The following is a 17,671-nucleotide window of genomic DNA, read 5'->3' as shown; positions in this document are numbered from 1 at the left end:
GATATTGTCCCCCCCAGGCTACAAACATCAGCTCTCAGCCGCCTTTTACATGCACCTTTTCTGGCGCTTTGCCTGGCAATTTCCACTTGCCCTGTAGCGGTAGCAAGTGGGGTTCATATTTGTGGGGTTAATGTCACCTTCATATTGTCCGGTGACATCAAGCCCATGGCTTAGTAATGGAGAGGCGTCTATAAGGCACCCATCCATTACTAATCCTATAGTTGTATTGTAAATAAAGACTCGGCCAGAATAAAGTCCTTTATTAATCTTTTTTAAACCACACCGAATGCATAATCCTCGACTCCCACATCTCCCACAACAAAAATAATAAACCACAATGGGGAAAGACACGCAGGGGGGAGAGGAGTGCATAGGAGAGGATTAGATACTAACTGCTGAGCCGTGTATCTAATCCTGGCCTGTGTGATACAGTCTGCTGACAAGTATAGAGATGGCTAGCACACGACTGAGGGAAGTAAGGTGCTAGTGAACGAGAAATAATCCCATCAGTACGTACAAGTCTATAATCACTGCACACTTTGCGACAAAATTTATGCTTCAAGAAAAAATGCGTTTATTGCACGTGAAAAGGCGACAAGTACAAAGACGTTTCGGCCACTCTGTGGCCTTGATCACTGTGTCGCTAGAAAAAATGAAAACCGATATACATAAGATTTACATTATATACACTATATACAATATTTACAAAAGCAGCCATATACGGCATAATAGGCATAATAAGGGATTGAAGCCATGTCAGAAAGGCTAGTGACTTGGGGTATAGCCTATATGGGGACCCTTGAACCAGTATGGGACACCAGCTAGAGACACAAGAGAGAGATGGATGTTGTTTCAAGGAGACCAGTTAGAGTATTAAGGTCTATCTAGATCTAGATGATAAGACAGGAGCTACAGAACAATAGAGAGTGATGTGGGGACATACCGTAGTAGAAGTGCGTCACTAAGTTATGCTTGTACGTCCTGGATAGGCATGGGCCAGTTATGGCACGTATAACCTGGTAAGGGTGATGGATACTAATTACAATCAAATAACCGCAGTATGATGTATTTATAAGTGTGCGGAAGCAGTATCCAGTACTTGTGGTGAGTTACAGTCCAACGTTATGGGGATAAGGTGTACTGGAGTACTGTGATAATAGTAATGTGAGTAATATAGTAACCAGTCAGAGGATATAGTTACCCTTAGGTTAGAGCTGCACAGACCTAGATAGTGAGTGCGCCCCCTTTGGTTAGACATGGTGGCAGGGCTGCATGAGCCTGGAATATATGCGTGCCACTGGAATAAAGTAAAGCGTATGGTGATCAATATAGTGAGACCTTAGGCAATGTTTAATTGTGACACCAACATGTACTTACATGGTGGCCGGATCTGGAATCGTACGTAGGTGGTGGAGTGGAAGGGCTGGCACAACCGTGCCTTAGCAGTGGGAAGCCTGGGGGGACACAGGCTGAGCGCTTATTTATAGCGCTCATAGGTCCGGTGACCGGAAGTGGGTAAACAGCAGGCGCCTGCGCTGTGGAGTCATATCCACGCTTGTGTATCAGGTGTTGCCGGGAAACGCTGGCGCTTGCGCAGTAAGACAACAAGCTCAAACCGAGCTATAGAGATGAGGAGCGTAGGCGCATGCGCAGTGTGCGGTAGGCGGGCCTGCTTATGTTGTGGTGACCATGGTAATGTTAGTACTCCGCAGAGAAGAGAGGAGGGAGGAAGCAAAAAAAGAAAGAAAGAGAAACATAGAGCTTATTGAGGGGGTGGCCCTAAAGATTAGGGGACTAACATTGAATGCCTCTTTATAAGAGTAAACATGTATACACAAGAAATAGCAACAGCATGGATACATATCTGGGGCATGGTCAATTGAGTCATTTGTACATCAAGCATTCAAATGCAGTAATAAAAGAACATAATCCATCAATGATATGAAACAGTCGTTAGGGTAATTTCAATGGTGGGTACGGAAAAATGAAACAAAAATAAATGAAGTACGGTAAGTTAAATCATAAAAGTAATATACATTCCAATGAAAAAATAAATTGACATAAATAAAAAGAAGAATAAGCAAATAATATGAAACAATAAATGACTCAAAAAAGCTGAAAAAAGCAGTTGGACTAATTTCAATGGTAAACATGGATGAAACTGTTGTGATTTTGCTTTTTGCTCCCTCTAGTGGTCATTAGTGATTTGACTCTGGAGCGTCTGTCTTTTCCTATATCCTCACCTGGGCCGTTAGTTCAGGGGCGTTGCTATATAAGCTCCCTGGACCTTCAGTTCAATGCCTGGCATCGTTGAAATCAGAGCTAATCTGTTGTGCTCTTGTCCTCTGATCCTGTTCCTGTTTTTCAAGCTAAGTCTGCTTCTTTGCTTTTTGCTTTTGTTTTGTTTGGTATTTTTGTCCAGCTTGTTCCTATCTGTATCCTGACCTTTGCTGGAAGCTCTAGGGGGCTGGTGTTCTCCCCCCGGACCGTTAGACGGTTCGGGGGTTCTTGAATCTCCAGCGTGGATTTTTATAGGGTTTTTGTTGACCAGATAAGTTATCTTGCTATATTCTGCTATTAGTAAGCTGGCCTCTCTTTGCTGAACCTGGTTCATTTCTGTGTTTGTCATTTCCTCTTACCTCACCGTTATTATTTGTGGGGGGCTTGTATCTTGCTTTGGGGTCCCTTTCTCTGGAGGCAAGAGAGGTCTTTGTTTTCTTCTCCTAGGGGTAGTTAGATTCTCCGGCTGGCGCGAGTCATCTAGCGATCACCGTAGGCATGATCCCCGGCTACTTCTAGTGTTGGCGTTAGGAGTAGCTATTTGGTCAACCCAGTTACCACAGCCCTATGAGCTGGATTTTTGAATCTCGCAGACTTACACGTTCCTCTGAGACCCTGTCCACTGGGGTCATAACAGTATGCCAGGCCAGTATTAAATGTTTAATGCATTGCAGAAGTGGGATTATAAGAAAGAAAATTTTGAGTTTTTTTTTCCCTCTCTCATTTTTTTTTTCTTTTCCCCTTTACCTCAGAGTGGCTTAAGCTTGCTGCAGACATGAATGTCCAGACCTTGATTACAAGTGTGGACCAGCTTGCCGCTCGTGTGCAGGGTATACAAGATTATGTTACCAGAAATCCTAGGTCTGAACCCAAGATTCCGATTCCTGAACTGTTTTCAGGAGACCGATTTAAGTTTAGGAATTTCAGGAATAATTGTAAATTATTTTTGTCCCTGAAACCTTGTTCGTCTGGAGACTCTGCTCAACAAGTAAAAATTGTTATTTCATTCTTACGGGGTGACCCTCAGGATTGGGCTTTTTCGTTGGCGCCAGGAGATCCGGCATTGGCTGATATTGATGCGTTTTTTCTGGCGCTCGGTTTACTTTATGAGGAACCCAATCTTGAGATTCAGGCAGAGAAAGCCTTGCTGGCTATGTCTCAGGGCCAGGACGAGGCTGAGGTGTATTGCCAAAAATTTCGGAAATGGTCCGTGCTGACACATTGGAACGAGTGTGCACTGGCCGCTAATTTTAGAAATGGCCTTTCTGAGGCCATTAAGAATGTTATGGTGGGTTTTCCCATTCCCACAGGTCTGAATGATACCATGTCCCTGGCTATTCAAATTGACCGGCGGTTGCGGGAGCGCAAAACCGCAAATTCCCTCATGTTGTTGTCTGAACAGACACCTGATGTGATGCAATGTGATAGAAAAACCGCAAATTCCCTCATGGTGTTGTCTGAACGGACACCTGATTTGATGCAATGTGATAGAATCCTGACTAGAAATGAGAGGAAAATTCATAGACGCCGGAATGGCTTGTGCTACTACTGTGGTGATTCTACACATGTTATCTCAGCATGCTCTAAACGTATATCTAAGGTTGTTAGTCCTGTCACCGTTGGTAATTTGCATCCTAAGTTTATTCTGTCTGTAACTTTGATTTGCTCACTGTCATCTTATCCTGTCATGGCGTTTGTAGATTCAGGTGCTGCCCTGAGTCTTATGGATCTCTCATTTGCTAAGCGCTGTGGTTTTATTCTTGAACCATTAGAAAATCCTATCCCTCTTAGGGGTATTGATGCTACGCCATTGGCAGAAAATAAGCCGCAGTATTGGACACAGGTTACCATGTGCATGACTCCTGAACACCGCGAGGTGATACGTTTTCTCGTTCTACATAAAATGCATGATTTGGTTGTTTTGGGGCTGCCATGGTTACAGACCCATAATCCAGTCCTTGACTGGAAGGCTATGTCAGTGTCTAGTTGGGGCTGTCGTGGTATTCATGAGGATTCCCTGCCTGTGTCTATTGCTTCTTCTACGCCTTCGGAAGTTCCGGAGTACTTGTCTGATTATCAGGATGTCTTTAGCGAGTCCAGGTCCAGTGCATTGCCTCCTCATAGGGAATGTGACTGTGCAATAGATTTGATTCCAGGCAGTAAATTTCCTAAGGGAAGACTGTTTAATCTGTCGATACCTGAACATACCGCTATGCGTTCATATATCAAGGAGTCTCTGGAGAAAGGACACATCCGTCCGTCTTCTTCCCCTCTTGGTGCGGGATTCTTTTTTGTGGCTAAAAAGGACGGATCTTTGAGGCCTTGTATTGACTATCGGCTTTTAAATAAGATCACTGTCAAATTTCAGTATCCTTTGCCGCTGTTGTCTGACTTGTTTGCCCGGATTAAAGGTGCCAAGTGGTTTACCAAGATAGACCTTCGTGGTGCGTACAACCTTGTGCGCATTAAGCAAGGGGATGAATGGAAAACCACATTCAATACGCCCGAAGGTCATTTTGAGTACTTGGTGATGCCTTTTGGGCTCTCCAATGCGCCTTCAGTTTTTCAGTCCTTTATGCATGACATTTTCCGGAAGTATCTGGATAAATTTCTGATCGTTTATCTGGATGATATTCTGTTTTTTTCTGATAATTGGGACTCGCATGTGGAGCAGGTCAGGATGGTCTTTAAAATTTTGCGTGAAAATTCTTTGTTTGTCAAGGGCTCAAAGTGTCTTTTTGGTGTACAGAAGGTTCCCTTTTTGGGGTTCATTTTTTCCCCTTCTGCTGTGGAGATGGACCCAGTCAAGGTCCCCTCGTCAGTTAAGAGTCTTCAGAAGTTCTTGGGTTTCGCTAACTTCTACCGTCGTTTTATCGCTAACTTTTCTAGCATTGTGAAACCTTTGACGGATATGACCAAGAAGGGCTCCGATGTGGTTAATTGGGCTCCTGCTGCCGTGGAGGCTTTCCAGGAGTTGAAACGTCGGTTTACTTCGGCGCCTGTTTTGTGCCAGCCTGATGTCTCGCTTCCCTTTCAAGTTGAGGTGGATGCTTCAGAGATTGGAGCAGGGGCCGTTTTGTCGCAGAGAGGCCCTGGTTGCTCTGTTATGAGACCTTGCGCCTTTTTCTCTAGGAAGTTTTCGCCTGCGTAGCGAAATTATGATGTGGGCAATCGGGAGTTGTTGGCCATGAAATGGGCATTTGAGGAGTGGCGTCATTGGCTCGAGGGTGCTAAGCATCGTGTGGTGGTCTTGACTGATCACAAAAATCTGATGTATCTCGAGTCTGCTAAACGCCTGAATCCTAGACAGGCCCGCTGGTCATTGTTTTCTCCCGATTTGACTTTGTTGTCTCGTATTTATCAGGTTCAAAGAATGTGAAGGCCGATGCTCTTTCCAGGAGCTTTGTGCCTGATGCTCCTGGAGTCGCTGAACCTGTTGGTATTCTTAAGGATGGTATTATCTTGTCAGCTATTTCTCCAGATCTGCGACGTGTGTTGCAGAGATTTCAGGCTGATAGGCCTGATTCTTGTCCACCTGACAGACTGTTTGTGCCTGATAAGTGGACCAGCAGAGTCATTTCCGAGGTTCATTCCTCGGTGTTGGCAGGTCACCCAGGAATTTTTGGCACCAGAGATCTGGTGGCCAGATGCTTTTGGTGGCCTTCCTTGTCTAGGGATGTGCGGTCATTTGTACAGTCCTGTGGGACTTGTGCTCGAGCTAAGCCTTGCTGTTCTTGTGCCAGCGGGTTGCTCTTGCCCTTGCCTGTCCCTAAGAGACCTTGGACACATATCTCCATGGATTTCATTTCTGATCTTCCGGTGTCTCAGGGCATGTCTGTTATCTGGGTGATATGTGATCGCTTCTCCAAGATGGTCCATTTGGTTCCTTTGCCTAAACTGCCTTCCTCTTCCGATCTGGTTCCTGTGTTTTTCCAGAACGTGGTTCGTTTGCACGGCATCCCTGAGAATATTGTGTCAGACAGAGGATCCCAGTTCGTTTCCAGATTCTGGCGATCCTTTTGTAGTAGGATGGGCATTGACTTGTCGTTTTCGTCTGCTTTCCATCCTCAGACTAATGGACAGACGGAGCGAACTAATCAGACTTTGGAGGCTTATTTGAGGTGTTTTGTCTCTGCTGATCAGGACGATTGGGTGACCTTCTTGCCGTTAGCTGAGTTTGCCCTTAATAATCGGGCTAGTTCCGCCACCTTGGTTTCGCCGTTTTTCTGCAACTCTGGTTTCCACCCTCGTTTTTCTTCGGGTCATGTGGAACCTTCTGACTGCCCTGGGGTGGATTCTGTGGTGGATAGGTTGCAGCGGATCTGGAATCTTGTGGTGGACAACTTGAAGTTGTCACAGGAGAGGGCTCAGCGCTTTGCCAACCGCCGCCGCGGTGTGGGTCCCCGACTACGTGTTGGGGATTTGGTGTGGCTTTCTTCCCGCTTTGTTCCTATGAAGGTTTCCTCTCCCAAATTTAAACCTCGTTTCATTGGTCCTTACAAGATATTGGAAATTCTTAATCCTGTATCCTTTCGCCTGGATCTACCTGTGTCGTTTGCTATCCACAACGTGTTTCATAGGTCCTTGTTGCGGCGGTACGTTGTGCCTGTGGTTCCTTCTGCTGAGCCTCCTGCTCCGGTGTTGGTTGAGGGCGAGTTGGAGTACGTGGTGGAGAAAATCTTGGATTCTCGTCTCTCCAGGCGGAGGCTTCAGTACCTGGTCAAGTGGAAGGGCTATGGTCAGGAAGATAATTCCTGGGTGGTCGCCTCTGATGTTCATGCGGCCGATTTAGTTCGTGCCTTTCACGCCGCTCATCCTGATCGCCCTGGTGGTCGTGGTGAGGGTTCGGTGACCCCTCACTAAGGGGGGGGTACTGTTGTGATTTTGCTTTTTGCTCCCTCTAGTGGTCATTAGTGATTTGACTCTGGAGCGTCTGTCTTTTCCTATATCCTCACCTGGGCCGTTAGTTCAGGGGCGTTGCTATATAAGCTCCCTGGACCTTCAGTTCAATGCCTGGCATCGTTGAAATCAGAGCTAATCTGTTGTGCTCTTGTCCTCTGATCCTGTTCCTGTTTTTCAAGCTAAGTCTGCTTCTTTGCTTTTTGCTTTTGTTTTGTTTGGTATTTTTGTCCAGCTTGTTCCTATCTGTATCCTGACCTTTGCTGGAAGCTCTAGGGGGCTGGTGTTCTCCCCCCGGACCGTTAGACGGTTCGGGGGTTCTTGAATCTCCAGCGTGGATTTTTATAGGGTTTTTGTTGACCAGATAAGTTATCTTGCTATATTCTGCTATTAGTAAGCTGGCCTCTCTTTGCTGAACCTGGTTCATTTCTGTGTTTGTCATTTCCTCTTACCTCACCGTTATTATTTGTGGGGGGCTTGTATCTTGCTTTGGGGTCCCTTTCTCTGGAGGCAAGAGAGGTCTTTGTTTTCTTCTCCTAGGGGTAGTTAGATTCTCCGGCTGGCGCGAGTCATCTAGCGATCACCGTAGGCATGATCCCCGGCTACTTCTAGTGTTGGCGTTAGGAGTAGCTATTTGGTCAACCCAGTTACCACAGCCCTATGAGCTGGATTTTTGAATCTCGCAGACTTACACGTTCCTCTGAGACCCTGTCCACTGGGGTCATAACATGAAACACTGAGTAAATGAAACAAATAAAATGTAATAAATCATAAAAGTAATATAATAATTTGGATGAAATACTGAGTAAATGAAACAAATTAAATGTAATAAATCATAAAAGTAATATAATAATGTAGGAGTCCAAACCATAGAACAAGAAGGAGAAAGAAAAATGAAAGGAAAAAGAAGGGGGGCGGTGAAAAGGTGTTCTGAAGTTCAATCTTACCCAATCATAGTGTGTCACAGAGATACGTAGATTAAGAAGAATTAGTTCATCTATGGAGAAAAGACAAGATATTATACTAACCAATCTATATCGCGGTTAAGGCCTTTGGGGTGAAGTGTGTCAAGGGTGTAGATCCAATATGTTTCCCGCTGTTTCAACATTTGGATATGGTTACCACCCCTTCTTGGTCTAGGGACCCTTTCTAACACCTGAAATCTGAGTTGGGCTACATTATGTCTGGCCTCTTTAAAATGTGCTGGTAGGGGCAACCATGTTTTTTCGCACCTGATTGTGGATTTGTGAGCAGAAATCCGGTCCCTGATGGCCTGGGTCGTCTCGCCCACATACAGCAGGCCACAGGGACACTTAATGATGTAGATCACGAAGTTAGACTCACAGGTGTAATAATCCCTTATCTGGTAAGATTTGCCCGTTCTTGGGTGGACCACTTGATTGCCTTTAATTATATTGGAGCAACACATACAGCTGAGGCAAGGGAATGTACCTGTCCTTCTCTGGCCGCTCAAAGTTCTGGTGCCTATTGATTTTCCTGATCCCAGGTCAGCCCGGACCACCCTGTCTTTGATGTTTTTGGGACGTCTTGTACACATCAGTGGAGGATTCCTGAAGATGTTAATGTTAGGGTATGCCCTATGCAAGAGAGGCCAGTGCCTCCGGATCAGATTATGGACCCTGAGCATGGAGGGGTGATGATAGTGGACAAACGGTACCCAAGGAGTTTTATTGGTCATGATTGGACAGGTCGTATTTTCATTGAGTGCCCTCCTAGATTCTGTCTCAAGAAGCTGTGCTGGATAGTCCCGGGCCCTGAACCTCATAGACATTTCATTTAATCTTGTTTCCCTTGTGATGGGATTGGAAACTATCCTTGCAACCCTTTTGAATTGAGATCTTGGGAGACTGTTTTTAGTGGCCCGGGGATGACAGCTGCTATATAGAAGTAGGCTATTACAGTCTGTGGGTTTGGTATAGATGTCAGTATATTAATATGCCCATCTGGTCCTTAATGACCCTGGTATCCAGAAATGTGACCATATCCACTTGGTACGTAATTGTGAATGACAATTCTGGTCTGATGGTATTTATATGGTTGTAGAATTCAAGAAGACTTGTTTGGTCTCCTTGCCAAATGCAGAAAATGTCATCGATGTACCTATACCAGGCAAGTGCCTGGTCTTGGAAGGTGGTATTACAGTAAATATGGTCTCTTTCAAAACGATCCATGTACAGATTGGCATAAGCTGGTGCTACGTTAGACCCCATGGCGGTCCCGCATGTCTGTACATAGAAATCGTCTTCAAAGAGGAAATAGTTTTCCCTTAAGACCAGGTCAAGAAGGTCCAGGCACAACTGTTGTGATCCACTATCAATATTGGCTTCCTGTAAAGTAAGCCGTACCGCATCAATCCCCTTGTCATGGGCGATGGATGTATATAGACTGTTAACGTCCAGGGTACATAGAATACTGTCAGGTGGAGCCTGCTTGATCGCGTGTAGTTTTTGCAAAAAGTCTCCTGTGTCTAAGAGGAAAGATTTGGTACCTCGAGTATCTGGTGTGAGAATTTTCTCAAGAAAAATTGAGAGAGGATTAAGGATAGAATCCGTGGATGCTACAATCGGGCGGCCCGGTGGGTTTTGAAGGTTTTTGTGTATTTTCGGAAGTATGTATATCACGGGTGTGACCGGATGGTGATTTAGTAAATACGTCCTAGTTTTGTTATCAATGGTCTTAAGATCAAGGTGTCTATCCAGAACCGACGTGATTTTATGCCGAATTGAGAATGTGGGATAATTCTGTACCTTTCTGTATGTGTTGATATCGGAAAGTTGTCTCTTAATTTCTGATATGTAGTAGCTCCTGTTCATAATCACGATGGCGCCCCCTTTGTCCGCCGGTTTTATGACAATATTTTTATTGTCTCTGAGGGATTCTAGGGCTTGTTTCTCTACAGAATTGAGGTTATGGCGGACAGGGAGGAAGCCAAGGCGATGGTCGTGGATAGTTTGTTTAATGTCCCTATCGAGGAGGTTGATAAAGGTCTCAACCGCGTGATTGGTTTTTGGTGGCATAAAATTACTAGGGGTACGCTGTCCCAGAGTCTCAATAGTGATTTGGGGATCTACGTCATGATTTGGTATTGTACCTACTGTGTTGGTATTGAGTTGGGAGGTGGCATCAAAGTGAACTTTAAGTCTAATGTTTCTATAGAAACGATGGAGGTCTTTTTCAAGTTGGAAAGAGTCCCACCTGGGTGTGGGGCAAAAGGACAAACCCATATTTAACACCTTAAGTTCAGTAGGGGAAAGAGAATAGTCAGAAATATTAACTACATTGTTTGCATTATACCTGTCAGTGCTACACTAACAGAAGCCTCTTAGACCATGCCCTGGTTGACCCAGGGGTTGTCATGATGACCTTTAGTTGCCATAGCAACAGTAGGGTCCTTATAATGTTGTAGGGGCGTCAATCAGAAGGGAGAAGTACCCTCCTTCCCCCCAAGCCTTGAAAATGCTACGATTGATATTGATTGTAGTATTTAGGGGGCTAAAATGTCCAAGGCAGTGACAGCACCGCTCCTGGCCGTGACAGCTGGATATTGACTTTAACTTAAGCCGAGCTCCCGGTGGCATTCTCGCGGGCACAGCATTTGTGCCCGCTTGATCGCCATGACGTACCCCATAACTCAAAGATCGTGAAGTGCTTAAAGGACAAAGGTAATTAGAACATAATCTAAAGTTTAAATTAGAGGATTTTTTTTATCTTTAAATATATATTTGAATTTGGTCTTGTTTTAATCTATTCTTTTACTTAACACATCTAATTTGAAAAAAAAAAATCTTCCAATTTTTTACACTGGGTGCTCGGGATGTTCTACACTCATACTTCCTGTTCTTTCAGGAAATCCACATCATTAGACTAAATTATCATTATTATTTATTATTATTATTTATTGTTATAGCGCCATTTATTCCATGGCGCTTTACATGTACATAACAAAAACAAGTACAATAATCTTAAATAATACAAGTCATAACTGGTACAGGAGGAGTGAGGACCCTGCCCGCGAAGGCTCACAATCTACAAGGGATGGGTGAGAATACAGTAGGTGAGGATAGAGCTGGTCATGCAGCGGTTTGGTTGATCGATGGTTACTGCAGGTTGTAGGCTTGTCGGAAGAGGTGGGTCTTCAGGTTCTTTTTGAAGATTTCGATGGTAGGCGAGAGTCTGATGTGTTGTGGTAGAGGGTTCCAGAGTAGGGGTGATACGCGAGAGAAATCTTGTATACGATTGTGGGAAGAGGAGATAAGAGGGAAGTAGAGGAGATCTTGTGAGGATCGGAGGTTGCGTGTAGGTAAGTAACGGGAGACGAGGTCACAGATGTATGGAGGAGACAGGTTGTGGATGGCTTTGTATGTCATGGTTAGGGTTTTGTACTGGAGTCTCTGGGCAATGGGGAGCCAGTGAAGGGATTGACAGAGGGGAGAGGCAGGGGAATAGCGGGGGGACAGGTGGATTAGTCGGGCAGCAGAGTTTAGAATAGACTGGAGGGGTGCGAGAGTGTTCGAGGGGAGGCCACAGAGCAGGAGGTTGCAGTAGTCAAGGCGAGAGATGATGAGGGCATGGACTAGGGTTTTTGCAGATTCTTGGTTGAGGAATGAACGGATTCGTGAAATATTTTTGAGTTGAAGTTGGCAGGAAGTGGAAAGGGCTTGGATATGTGGTTTGAAGGAGAGATCAGCGTCAAGGATTACCCCGAGGCAGCGAGCTTGTGGGACTGGGGAGAGTGGGCAGCCATTTACTGTAATGGTTAGGTTCGTTGGGGGGGTCGCGTGAGATGGGGGAAAGATGATGAATTCTGTTTTGTCCATGTTAAGTTTCAGAAATCTAGCGGAGAAGAAGGATGAAATAGTGGACAGACATTGAGGGATTCTGGTTAGTAGGGAGGTGATTTCTGGTCCAGATATGTAGATCTGTGTGTCATCAGCATAGAGGTGATACTGAAAGCCATGAGATTCTATGAGCTGTCCCAGGCCAAAGGTGTAAATGGAGAAGAGCAGGGGCCCAAACCACATCCTTTGTAATGAAGCACCTAATTAGCATGTGCAAAGATTGTGAAAGGAGGGAGACCAGGGGCAACTGTGATATCCCCAATTGTGACAGGTGGATCCTTTCATTGTTATCCTAACTGTGACGGTACTGTAAAGAAAAGGAAGTACAGTATGAGTCTAAATTAGACCACTGGCCACTGTGTAAATTGCAATATTTTTAATTTTTGTTGTACAGATTGTGATATGGAAGAAAAGCATTGCTAAAGAAAATAACAAATTTACACAAAAACCTAATGTAAGCAATGGGTCATTTTCTAACTATGCATTTCCTAACTACTGCACCGTAGGCTTTGTCGTCTGTGTTAATCTAGACCGGCTGCCTTGTTGTTTCTTTCAGGCATGAATCTCTTGTTGCGATGGATCATTTTTGCCTTGTTACTTCTGTATGTGACTGGTAAACCTTATAACATAGATGGCTTGTCACAATATGGTAATGGAGTCAACAAGACCATGGAAGGATCTCTTCAGGCTGACTCTGCAAAAGGAAACCAGACATGTGGCCAACTCTTAAAAGATTCCAAAGAGTTTCTTCGTCTTGTCCAACCATCTTCATCGTGGCTTCTGAAGCCTGCCATGGCACTCGGATTGTTGCAGATTAAATGTTTAACTAGACAGGATCATTTCTGGGGCGATTTAATTAAAGATGAAGCTGCAAATAAGGTGTTTAATATAATGGCTGAGCAGATAAATTCCTCGATTTATGAAACCACTACTAACTCTCACAATCGCACACAAAATATTCAGAAGCTTGCCTTACTAAGATTCAATTTGGAGTCCCTGAATATTAATACTCTGACCTCATCAAATCGCCAGCATTGCTCTAGTATCCAACAAGAAGAGCATAATTTTGTCCTGAAAGGTTCTATTCTTGGGGTCCATTCATCCCTACAGCATGCGAAGAACCACTGTGATAGGCTAGGACATGTTTGTGCCGGAATTTCTTCTGATACTTTTCATCGATTTCAATGTGTGGCAAGAAATGGCGGATACATCATACCTCATAATGGATCAAAGTTATGGCTCCAACATTGTACTGGTGAACACATAAGGAGGCGTTCTACTGATCCCGAGTGCCATAGTGAAAGTGAATTGCACATTCATAATGTCATGCAATGGATTCCAGTAGTCAGTGGCTATTATAACACAGGGAGTGCCATCTACTATGCCACACAAGGGTGTACTGTTTATGCAGAGGATAGAGCCATTGAAGCCTCCATTGATTTAGGCTATGACACTTTAATTGCGGCCACTGGAGGAATTTCTGGGGCAATAGGTACAGGAGTAGGCATCGCAGCAAAACCCGCAATAAAAGCTGGCGTAAAATCAGCTATAAACTACCTTAGAGGGATGTGGTCAGACTGAACATGGTGCCTTCTCTAAATGATTAATATGTATGTACAGTTGAAAGCAGAAGTTTACATGCACTATATAAAAAGACACATAAGCAGGTTTTTTCTCAATATCTGACATGAAATCAGAATAAACCTTTCCAGTTTTAGTTCAATTAGGATGACCATAATTATTGATATTTGCCAAATGCCAGAATAATGAGAGAGAATGTTTTAAGGCTTTTTATTACTTACTGCAAAGTCAAAAGTTTCCATACATTTAATTAGTATTTGGTACCATTGCCCTTAAACTGAATGACTTGGGTCAAACGTTTGTGATATCCTTCCACAAGCTTCTCACAATAGGGCCCATTCATCATGACAAAACTGGTGTAACTGATCCAGGTTTGTAGGTCGCCTGCCTTTTCAGCTTTGCCCATACATTTTCAATAGGATTGAGATCAGGGCTTTGTGATGGCCACTCCAAAACATTGACTGATATTCTTAAGCCACTTTGTTACCATTTTGGCAGCATGCTTCAGGTCATTGTCCATTTGGAAGACCCATTTCCTCCCAAGCTTTAACTTTCTGGCTGATGTCTTGAGATGTTGCTTCAGTATTGCCACATAATCTTCTTTTCTCATGATGGCATCTATTTTGTGAAGTGCACTAGTGCCTCCTGCAGCAAAACAACCCCACAACATGAAGCTGCCACCCCGTGTTTCATAGTTGGGATGGTGTTCTTAGGCTTCCAAGCTCCTCCCTTTTTCCTCCAAACGCATCGATGGTCATTATGCCCAAAAAGTTCAATTTTAGTTTCATCAGGGCATGTATCCAAAAATTAAGGTCTTTGTTCCTGTGTGTGTGCATTTGCAGACATTAATCTGGCTTTTTTTTGTTTCTTTTGGAGTTATGGCTTCTTCCTGGCAGAGTGACCTTTCAGCCCATGTTGATACAGTACTCGTTTCACTGTGGATATTGACACAATCTTACCAGCTTCTGCCATCATCTTCACAAGTCTTTTGCTTTTTGTCTTTGGGTTGATATGCACACGTCGGACCAAAGCACGTTCATCTCTGGGACTCAGAACCCGTCTCCTTCCTGAGCGGTATGATGTCTGGATATTCCCATCTTATTTGTACTAGCATATAATTGTTTGTACAGATGAACGAGGCACCTTCAGGTACCTTGAAATTGTACTCGAGGATGAGCCAGACTCGTGCAAGTCCACAATTCTCTTCCTGATATCTTTGCTGATTTTTTGACACTTTCCCATGATGCTACACAAAGAAGCAGTGTATTCCAGGTGTGTCTCTAATTAACTCAGATGTTGCAAAAAAAAAAAAATCAGAAGCTTCCAAACACATATCATCATATGGGCAGTCCAGAATTGTTTAAAGACATAGTAATCTTAGTGTATGCAAATTTCTGACTTTGCAGTAAGATATAAAAGAGCCTTAAAACATTCCCTCTCTCTCATTATTCTGGCATTTGGCAAATATTAATAATTTTGGTAATTCTAATTGACCTAAAATGGGAAAGGTTTATTCTGATTTTATGTCGGATAGTGAGAAGAACTTACACTATATAAAAATACACATATACATGTAAACTTCTGGTTTCAGCTGTATATCACTGACTAGATTGCTTTGCTCCGAATAAGCAGTGTTCTTTTGTTTTTACAGTACGCCTTATGTAAACAATACAGTAACAAAAACTAAAATGGCCAAGTATATGAGGCTTTATACGTCAAGAGTTGCTTAAAGGGTTACATCCAGGAAAGTAAGTTACCCATGAAACCTAGGTGATCCTGAGAACAGGAACAGGCCCCTGCAGAGCCGCATTTTGAATGGAGCAGAGGTGCTCACCTTTTTCCATCAGTCCCATAGACAACGAATGAAGCAGATGTCAAGATTGAGCACCTCCATCCACTCCATTCAAGGTAGGTTTCTGCAGAGCCTGGTTGCAGGGTTCCACCAGTCAGAACCCACTGATCAGTAAACTATTCTCTAATCTTTAGATAGTGGATAACGTACCATCCTGAGAATAACCTTTATGGCACACTGGAAGGGTGTCTGATAATCTGGACTCTTCTACCAAAATAATAGAAATAAACTGGATTTTGCATTTTTATATAAGCATATATTTTGAAACTATATTCATGGTTTGCATTGAGAATATGATCACACTCTCCTGAGGATGATTATAACATTGTTTTCTTTTTTCACCGATGACAGCTACCTGTGACAGACACATGTCCAGATGCTAATTATCACTTGTAACATGCTCTGTTTTTACTATCATAAGGAATCCAGACCTGACAAGTTCCCTTTAAGGCTAGGGCTACACAGCAACTTTGTTCACTCGGTGCCGCTGACTATTGTAGTGCTATGCAATTGAATAGGGGCACCTACAATACCACAACCATGACAATCAAGTAGCAAAAATTCAGATTCTACTGGGTTTTTTGTGACTTGCTGCTCACAGTAGTGTAGGTGCTGCAATGTGTCCCCATTCACTTATATATGGCTGTGATGGAGCAACAGCTCTGAGTGAACTTCAGTCACATGACTGCTGTCGGGGTTAAAGTCGTTGTGTAGTCCTTGCTGAAAAAGGTTGACAACACTTTGGTACTGATGAACTATAATTGGAATAGGTCATCACTATTAGATCAGTGGAGCTAATCTGCAGTACTTGGAAGCAACCACGAAAACAATGTAAGGAGCTGTGATGTTCCACTCCGTACACTGTCTATATCCAGAAGCCACTAGAGCTTGTAACGGCTCATCGATGGGGGGCCGGGTGTCAGACCCCAATTGAACAGATATTGATGCCCTAAGGTAGTGTTCCCCAACTCCGGTCCTCAAGAGCCACCAACAGGTCATGTTTTCAGGATTTTCTTAGTGATAATTGCATCACCTGGACAAGCAAGCGTTCAATCACCTGTGCAATACTAAGGAAACCCTGAAAACATGACCTGTTGGTGGCTCTTGAAGACCGGAGTTGGGGAACACTGCCCTAAGGATAGGATATAAATATAATAGTAGCGGACAATCCCTTTAAGGTGAACTGCCTAGATCTGAGATCCTATCACATGTTCTTATAGCCATATTGTTCTTCTTGTTTATTTTTAGGCTTTTTTTCTTTTAATAATTATATGAATAAAATAATCAGTAAAAGATTATGTGGCTTTTCCAATTCTAAAAATGTGTATTTTATACAGATGAACCTTTAGACTAATGCACTTCTGTTCCATGGGATGTGTCTGACACTTGTCAAGGTGATGTCCCAGGCAAGTTCAATCAGGGCAATCAACGCTATTGATACTCTTTGTTTCCAGGACATCCATCCACTATGGTAACCCTATCTGTGCACATGATGCCATTTATAAATAAGAAGTCTGACCCCATTGCACCCATGAAATTGTGCAATGATGAACATCTCAGTACCTAGGTTTGGCCTGTCTTGTATGATCCCACCCTGCATAATACTCGTATAATTGATAAATGTTTAGCCCTATGCAAAAGCAAGCAAAGAATGTGTGACTTGTGTGGTTGTAAGTAATGAGTCTAAGATTATCAAGAAATATGTCATCTGATAAATAGGAGAAAAGTACATAAATGTGCCAGAACACTCACCAAACCAAGGGAGGCCGTACTGGGCCATCGGCCCTTTCAGGGGAGGCCGGCATGACAAGGAGATGTGGGAATATAAGGAGCATCTAAATTTGTTAAGAAAGGTAAACGAAGGGTTAAGGGCAATGCTGGTGTGTTGAGGTCACTGAGTGGGAGGGGTCAGAGGGATTCAAAAAAGGCGGGTTCATAAATAGCAGTAGCCATTTTAGGGGGACAACCAGTCAGTTACCCACCGGTGGGAGAAAGCTCCCTGTCAAAAATGGCTGATATGGACGTGGAAGCCCTGATACAACGCTTGAGGGAGGCTGCGGGCACACAAGGATCGGCGTGGCTGCAAACATCCATTAGCGACCTCTTACAAGCTCCATCTGCTGGCAGACGGCCGTGGAGATCCAGGCCTCCGGCGCGCCTTAGCCCAGATGCCATCCCCAGGGTCAGGCACCGAAAAAGG

General features: G+C 43.9%; 1 protein-coding gene across 1 annotated transcript in view; it reads left to right on the top strand.

The window, feature by feature from the left end:
• The window catches only part of APOF (apolipoprotein F), a 38,518-nt gene extending 23,599 nt beyond the window's left edge, over window positions 1-14,919 (top strand). The window contains exon 2 of the mRNA XM_077299745.1: window positions 12,595-14,919. Coding sequence (XP_077155860.1) covers window positions 12,597-13,619 — 1,023 coding nt within the window. The 5' untranslated portion in view covers window positions 12,595-12,596 and the 3' untranslated portion in view covers window positions 13,620-14,919. The remainder of the gene's footprint in view (window positions 1-12,594) is intronic.
• The last annotated feature ends 2,752 nt before the right edge of the window (window positions 14,920-17,671 follow it).

The sequence above is a fragment of the Ranitomeya variabilis genome, chromosome 3 (assembly GCF_051348905.1).
Source record: "Ranitomeya variabilis isolate aRanVar5 chromosome 3, aRanVar5.hap1, whole genome shotgun sequence".
Classification (NCBI taxonomy): Eukaryota; Metazoa; Chordata; class Amphibia; order Anura; family Dendrobatidae; genus Ranitomeya; species Ranitomeya variabilis.
The sequence above is the reverse complement of the archived record's forward strand: the minus strand, read 5'-3'. Positions and strand labels throughout refer to the sequence as shown.